Genomic DNA, 8,542 nt, shown 5'->3' on the forward strand with positions numbered 1-8,542 from the left:
TTACTGCTTCTAGAGAGGATCTGTTACTGCTTCTAGAGAGGATCCTTTACTGCTTTTAGAGAGGATCCTTTACTGTTTCTAGAGATGATCCTTTACTGCTTCTAGAGATGATCCTTTACTGTTTCTAGAGATGATCCTTTACTGCTTCTAGAGATGATCCTTTACTGTTTCTAGAGAGGATCCTTTACTGTTTCTAGAGAGGATCTGTTACTGTTTCTAGAGATGATCCTTTACTGTTTCTAGAGAGGATCCTTTACTGTTTCTGAAGAGGATCCTTTACTGTTTCTAGAGAGGATCCTTTACTGCTTATAAAGAGGATCCTTTACTGTTTCTAGAGAGGATCCTTTACTGCTTCTGAAGAGGATCCTTTACTGTTTCTAGAGAGGATCCTTTACTGCTTATAAAGAGGATCCTTTACTGTTTCTAGAGAGGATCCTTTACTGTTTCTAGAGAGGATCCTTTACTGCTTATAATGAGGATCCTTTATATTACTGATTTTTTAGTCCTGATGTATTAATAATTCATCTTAATTACTCGCAGCCCGATTGGAGCTGCAGGACGCTGATGTTCTGTCTGCACTTCATGAGATGACACGCCTCTGATTACGACCAGCTGACAGGTGTGTGTGTGTGTGTGTGTGTGTGTGTGTGTGTGTGTGTGTGTGTGTGTGTGTGTGTGTGTGTGTGTGTGTGTGTGTGTGTGTGTGTGTGTGTGTGTGTGTGTGTGTGTGTGTGTGTAATGACTGCAGGATTACACATTTACATTTAGATGCGATGTGAGAGCGTTGTGTTCAGGGTCCCTCTGTGGAACTGACTCTCTTTTCCATGTTATAATTGGATTGCAGTAAAAAATCAAAGCCAATGAGATGGAATTTATTTACAGAATAAAATGAAGCAAAGTAGTAATTAGTTTATTATATTTTAACACGCAGAGATGAGGAGAGAGAGAAGGAAGAGAGGGAAATATAAGAGAGGAGAGGAGAAGCTGAGCGCTCACAGGTGTTCCTCCTCCTCCTGTCTGTCACGAGGAGGTAATAGAGAGGAGGAGGAGGAGGAAGAAGAGGAGGAGGAGGAGGAGGAAGAGGAGGAAGAAGAAGAGGAGGAATAGGAAGAAGAGGAGGAGGAGGAGGAAGAGGAGGAAGAAGAATAGGAGGAATAGGAAGAAGAGGAGGAGGAAGAGGAGGAAGAAGAAGAGGAGGAAGAGGAAGAAGAAGAGGAGGAGGAAGAGGAGGAAGAAGAAGAGGAGGAATAGGAAGAAGAGGAGGAGGAAGAGGAGGAAGAAGAAGAGGAGGAAGAGGAAGAAGAGGAGGAGGAGGAGGAGGAGGAGGAGGTGGAGAAGAAGGAGAAGGAGGAGGAAGAGGAGGAAATGAAAGAGGAAATGGGACAGTAAAAGGAGGAGGAGTCTGAAGAGCTTCATATGAGGAGAAAAGAATGAAGACTTCATTACAGACATATTTACAGCTTCCTGGTCACACACAGTGTGTGTGAGTGTGTGTGTGAGTGTGTGAGTGTGTGTGTGTGAGTGTGTGAGTGTGTGTGTGCGTGTGTGTGTGTGTGTGAGTGTGTGAGAGTGTGTGTGTGTGAGAGTGTGTGAGAGTGTGTGTGAGTGTGTGTGTGTGTGTGTGTGTGTGTGTGTGTGTGAGTGAGTGTGTGAGTGTATGAGTGTGTGTGTGAGTGTGAGAGTGTGTGTGTGTGTGGTTATGCTGGGAACTTTACTCTTAAGTGTGTTTGAACCGCTCGGTTTGGCCTGAGGCTGCTGGTTGGAAAATACATTAACAAACACACAAGAAGAACTGATCATGTGATCAACCGATCGATTGAAAAAACGTATAAAATAATAAACCATCCAACATCAAACAAACATCAGGCAGCAACAAACTCAAACTTAGGGAACCAGTAGGAGGCAATGGAACCAGTATGGTGGAACCAGTAGGAGGCAATGGAACCAGTACAGTGGAACCAGTAGGAGGCAATGGAACCAGTATGGTGGAACCAGTAGGAGGCAATGGAACCAGTATGGTGGAACCAGTAGGAGGAACCAGTAGGAGGCAATGGAACCAGTACAGTGGAACCAGTAGGAGGAACCAGTTGGAGGCAATGGAACCAGTACGGTGGAACCAGTAGAAGGAACCAGTACGGCGGAACAAGTAGGAGATGGTGGAACCAGTACAGTGGAACCAGTAGGAGACGGTTGAACCAGTAGGAGATGGTGGAACCAGTACAGTGGAACCAGTAGGAGACGGTTGAACCAGTAGGAGATGGTGGAACCAGTACAGTGGAACCAGTAGGAGACGGTGGAACCAGTACAGTGGAACCAGTAGGAGACGGTGGAACCAGTAGAGTGGAACCAGTAGGAGACGGTTGAACCAGTAGGAGACGGTGGAACCAGTACAGTGGAACCAGTAGGAGACGGTGGAACCAGTACAGTGGAACCAGTAGGAGGAACCAGTACGGCGGAACAAGTAGGAGATGGTGGAACCAGTACAGTGGAACCAGTAGGAGACGGTTGAACCAGTAGGAGACGGTGGAACCAGTACAGTGGAACCAGTAGGAGACGGTGGAACCAGTAGAGTGGAACCAGTAGGAGACGGTTGAACCAGTAGGAGACGGTGGAACCAGTACAGTGGAACCAGTAGGAGACGGTGGAACCAGTAGAGTGGAACCAGTAGGAGACGGTTGAACCAGTAGGAGACGGTGGAACCAGTACAGTGGAACCAGTAGGAGACGGTTGAACCAGTAGGAGACGGTTAAACCACTACAGTGGAACCAGTAGGAGACGGTGAAACCAGTACAGTGGAACCAGTAGGAGACGGTTGAACCAGTAGGAGACGGTTGAACCAGTAGGAGACGGTTAAACCACTACAGTGGAACCGGTAGGAGACGGTGGAACCAGTAGGAGACGGTTGAACCAGTAGGAGACGGTTAAACCACTACAGTGGAACCAGTAGGAGACGGTTGAACCAGTAGGAGACGGTGAACCAGTACAGTGGAACCAGTAGGAGACGGTTGAACCAGTAGGAGACCGTGAACCAGTACAGTGGAACCAGTAGGAGACGGTTGAACCAGTAGGAGACGGTGGAACCAGTACAGTGGAACCAGTAGGAGACGGTGGAACCAGTACAGTGGAACCAGTACACAGGAGAGAAGGACGGGTTATTGATCCACACACGATCACATGATCAGGTGAACCAATGAGAGGACGCCACACGTGAAACATGAAGCTCGGCTCTGACGCCGAACGCAAGAGAACCAACCGGGTGGAACCGGAACCGGCTGCTGATGTCGTGACTTTCTCTGAAACATGACGAGCAGGTTGGTTAAGCTCATGATTTAAAGGGAAGGAGACTCCGAGACACGGAGGAAAATGTGAGTAATAATAATAATAAAGTGGTAAAAAGAAGTGAAGAGGAAACAAGTGTTTGGAAGAAGGAAACAAAGGAAGAAGAGAGGATGGAAATCCTATGAATCACAGCTGTCAGATGAAAACGCTGCATCATGAAGACTGAAACATGGAAAATGAAACATGAAGAACGAAACGTGAAGACTGAAACATGGAAAATGAAACATAAAGAACGAAACATGAAGAGTGAAACATGAAGAGTGAAACATGAAGAGTGAAACATGAAGAATTAAAAATGAAGACTGAAACATGAAGAGTGAAACATGAAGAATTAAAAATGAAGACTGAAACATGGAAAATGAAACATAAAGAACGAAACGTGAAGACTGAAACATGAAGAGTGAAACATGAAGAATTAAAAATGAAGACTGAAACATGAAGAATGAAGCATTAAGACTGAAACATGAACAATAAAACATGAAGAACGAAACATGAAGACGAAGACTGAAACATGAAGAATGAAACATGAAGACTGAAGCATGAACAATAAAACACGAAGAACGAAACATGAAGACGAAGACTGAAACATGAAGAATGAAACATGAAGACTGAAACATGAACAATAAAACATGAAGAACGAAACATGAAGACGAAGACTGAAACATGAAGAATGAAACATGAAGACTGAAACATGAAGACTGAAACATGAACAATAAAACATGAAGAGTGAAACATGAAGACGAAGACTGAAACATGAAGAATGAAACATGAACAATGAAACATGAAGACTGAAACATGAAACATGAAGACGAAGACTGAAACATGAAGAATTAAAAATGAAGACTGAAACATGAAGAATGAAACATGAAGAATGAAACATGAAGACGGAGACTGAAACATGAAGAATGAAAAATGAAGAATGAAACATGAACAATGAAACATGAACAATGAAACATGAACAATGAAACATGAAGACTGAAACATGAAGAATGAAACATGAACAATGAAACATGAAGACTGAAACATGAAACATGAAATATGAAGACGAAGACTGAAACATGAAGAATTAAAAATGAAGACTGAAACATGAAGACTGAAACATATAGAATTAAAAATGAAGACTGAAACATGAAGAATGAAACATGAAGAATGAAACATGAAGACTGAAACATGAAGAATTAAAAATGAAGACTGAAACATGAAGAATGAAACATGGAGACTGAAACATGAAGAATGAAACATGAAGACTGAAACATGAAGAATTAAAAATGAAGACTGAAACATGAAGACTGAAACATGAAGACTGAAAAATGAAGAATGAAACATGAACAATGAAACATGAAGACTGAAACATGAAACATGAAATATGAAGACGAAGACTGAAACATGAAGAATTAAAAATGAAGACTGAAACATGAAGACTGAAACATGAAGAATGAAACATGAAGAATGAAACATGAAGAATGAAACATGAAGAATGAAAAATGAAGAATGAAACATGAACAATGAAACATGAAGACTGAAACATGAAACATGAAATATGAAGACGAAGACTGAAACATGAAGAATGAAAAATGAAGAATGAAACATGAACAATGAAACATGAAGACTGAAACATGAAACATGAAATATGAAGACGAAGACTGAAACATGAAGAATTAAAAATGAAGACTGAAACATGAAGAATAAAACATGAAGATGAAGACTGGAACATGAAGACTGAAACATGAATACTGAAACATGAAGATTGAAACATGAAGACTAAAACATGAAGACTGAAACATGAATACTGAAACATGAAGATTGAAACATGAAGACTAAAACATGAAGACTGAAACATGAAGAATGAAACATGAAGAATGAAACATGAAGATGAAGACTGGAACATGAAGAATGAAACATGAATACTGAAACATGAAGACTGAAACATGAAGACTAAAACATGAAGACTGAAACATGAAGAATGAAACATGAAGACTGAAACATGAAGACGAAGACTGAAACATGAAGAATGAAAAATGAAGAATGAAACATGAAGATGAAGACTGGAACATGAAGAATGAAACATAAAGACTGAAACATGAATACTGAAACATGAAGAATGAAACATGAAGACTAAAACATGAAGACTGAAACATGAAGACTAAAACATGAAGACTGAAACATGAAGACTGAAACATGAAGAATGAAACATGAAGAATAAAACATGAAGACTGAAACATGAAGATTGAAACATGAAGACTGAAACATGAAGAATGAAACATGAAGACTGAAACATGAAGATTGAAACATGAAGACTGAAACATGATAAATGAAACATGAAGAATAACACATGAAGAATAACACATGAAGAATAACACATGAAGACTGAAACATGAAACATGAAACATGAAACATGAAGAATGAAACATGAAACATGAAGAATGAAACATGAAACATGAAGAATGAAACATGAAGAATGAAACATGAAACATGAAGAATGAAACATGAAACACGAAGACTGAAACATGAAGACTGAAACATGAATACTGAAACATGAAGACTGAAACATGAAGACTGAAACATGAATACTGAAACATGCAAACAGCAGCAGAACCAAAGGGGGAATGAAAAGCACCTGAAAGCATGAAATGAAAGGCAGCACTTTGATTCTCAGGTTGAATCAGATTCATTTTCATCTTCTGTCGTTTCACTTCCTGCTTTCATTGTGATCATCTGAACGGGCTCATAATGTGCATTTAATAACTCGTTGCCACGACACTTTGGCTCAGTGAAGCGTCTCCGGGCTTGAAGACAGATGATAAAGCTCTGCTGCCGCTGCGCTTAACGATTCATAATTAATGCATAGCTCTACCGACTGAAGCTGGTAGAAATTTGTTTTCTTTTTGTCAAACTTTTGTTGATTTGCTCTCACAGCTGAGGATCAGTCTGAGGAACGTTGTGACACAAGGGGGCGGAGCTAAATACAACTGAATGCAGACATTTTAGGAAATCAAACTCTTACAAATAACTTTGATTATAAAAAGTGTTAAAGTTGTAAGATGAGATCGCCGTGGTGTGCAGCTTTAACACATGAAGCATAGACTTCTATACAACCAGAGGAGTCGCCCCCTGGTGGTCAGGAGAGAGAATGCAGCTTTAACACATGAAGCATAGACTTCTATACAACCAGAGGAGTCGCCCCCTGGTGGTCAGGAGAGAGAATGCAGCTTTAACACATGAAGCATAGACTTCTATACAACCAGAGGAGTCGCCCCCTGGTGGTCAGAAGAGAGAATGCAGCTTTGACACATGAAGAAATAGACTTCTATACAACCAGAGGAGTCGCCCCCTGGTGGTCAGAAGAGAGAATGCAGCTTTGACATAGACTTCACTCTAAAGAACCGGAGGTTGTCTCCTGTTGATGGTGTTTTTGAAAGCGATGGAAGAGGAAGTGACCTCAGACCAATGAGTGAATGTCCTCACTGTCCAACAATGGCCAAAAGCAACTGTATGCAGATGACATCACTGTATCGCAAAGTGAAAATCTGTATAAATAGCTGCAAGTTTATCATCATAAAATGCTACAATAACATTAATATCTCGTCAATTCAAACTTTCAGTCAGTTTGTTAAAAGGCTCATGGTGCGTTTAAAGACCTGGACGTGAGTCGGTCGAGCTGTGAGAGCAACTCAAAGTCAATTAAAAAGATGAATCCTTCTGCCCTGAGACTTCCTGTCCGGATTAAAAGGAAAGACGGATCCTACCGTGTCTGTGCAGACTCATCCACAGCAGGAGGACTGGGACGGCATGACGGAGGCTCCACCCTCCTCCTCCTCCTCCTCCTCCTCCTCCTCCTCCTCCTCCTCCTCCGGTACAGGACTCCCTGCAGGAACAGAACGGGGAGAACATCAGTAGAACAATAAAAGGAACTGCTTCTCACTTCAGTGTCGAGCGCCAGCTTCCTGGATCGATCTGGATTCATATGGACTGGAGCATGTCCATGGAGTTATGGTTATGGATCACCGGTTCTAACCCCACAGGGAACCCCTAACACAGTCCTGCAGGAATAAAACACACCGACCCAGAAGAACTCCCCATGACGGACACAAAAAGGACTACAAATATTTATTAAATATAATACATATCATTTCAAATGTTAAAATAAATGAAATGTACATTTCAATTTTAAATTTAAGATTTTTTTTTTAAATGGAGGAATAAAATGATAACATTCTTGAAATATTAGAGAACACTTTTAAAACATATAATAAATTATCTTATAAAAATTACAAAAACTTGGATTGTGTTTATAACCAGTACACCATTTTAATACAGAAATTAAAATATATGTGTTCTGACCACCCTCATGTTCATGGTGTGTGTGTGTGTGTGTGTGTCTGTCTGTCTGTCTGTCTGTCTGTCTGTCTGTGTGTGTGTGTGTGTCTGTGTCTGTGTGTGTGTGTGTGTGTGTCTGTCTGTCTGTCTGTCTGTCTGTGTGTGTGTGTGTGTGTCTGTGTCTGTGTGTGTGTGTGTGTGTGTGTGTGTGTCTGTGTGTGTGTGTGTGTGTGTCTGTGTGTGTGTGTGTGTGTCCTCTTGGACAATAACCCCCAGAGAGCCAATCAAATGGCTCCTCCGGTGGTGATGGAGGACACCTGAGCAGCTAATGAGTGTTGTCGTGGTTCAGGTTCCATGAAGCTCATGAAGCGTATGAACCGGATCTCTGAGGCCAAAAGCATCTTTATGGAGCAGGTCCATGAAGAGCTCGTGGTCTCGTAGACCCGTCAGAGCCGCCTGTTGCTTTAAGAGCCGAATGAACTCACAATGAGTCAGGCTTCCTGAAATAAACCCGGTTTATTTGGTGGACTAGCTCCGTGGAACAGGAAGTACAGGAAGAAGGCTCCTCGTGACGACCTGGAGGCCGTTAACGTCCACCAGAAGGAAGGCGAAGGGGCTCCTGGTGGAACCCAGACCTCATGAGCCCTGGTCTGGTTCCCAGGATCAGGTTCACTAGCCAGCTGCTAGTCTTCTGGGGGCTGAAACACCCGGACCACGGAGGACCTGGAGGAAGGTCTGTGTGTGTGTGTGTGTGTGTGTGTGTGTGTGTGTGTGTGTGAAGCATGTTCTCCTCTCAGGTGAAGCATGTTCTACTTCCAGGTGAAGCATGTTCTCCTCTCAGGTGAAGCATGTTCTACTTCCAGGTGAAGCATGTTCTACTTCCAGG

General features: G+C 42.0%; 1 protein-coding gene across 1 annotated transcript in view; it reads right to left on the minus strand.

Moving 5' to 3' along the window:
• Positions 1-7,303, minus strand: part of adgrg6 (adhesion G protein-coupled receptor G6) — a 62,477-nt gene extending 55,174 nt beyond the window's left edge. Inside the window, exons 1-2 of the mRNA XM_034528124.1 lie at positions 7,262-7,303; positions 7,086-7,164 (exon numbers count right to left, since the gene is read on the minus strand). Of these exons, the coding sequence (XP_034384015.1) occupies positions 7,086-7,164; positions 7,262-7,303 (121 nt within the window). The remainder of the gene's footprint in view (positions 1-7,085; positions 7,165-7,261) is intronic.
• Between the last annotated feature and the right edge of the window lie 1,239 nt (positions 7,304-8,542).

Source organism: Cyclopterus lumpus, chromosome 24 (genome assembly GCF_009769545.1).
Source record: "Cyclopterus lumpus isolate fCycLum1 chromosome 24, fCycLum1.pri, whole genome shotgun sequence".
Classification (NCBI taxonomy): domain Eukaryota; kingdom Metazoa; phylum Chordata; class Actinopteri; order Perciformes; family Cyclopteridae; genus Cyclopterus; species Cyclopterus lumpus.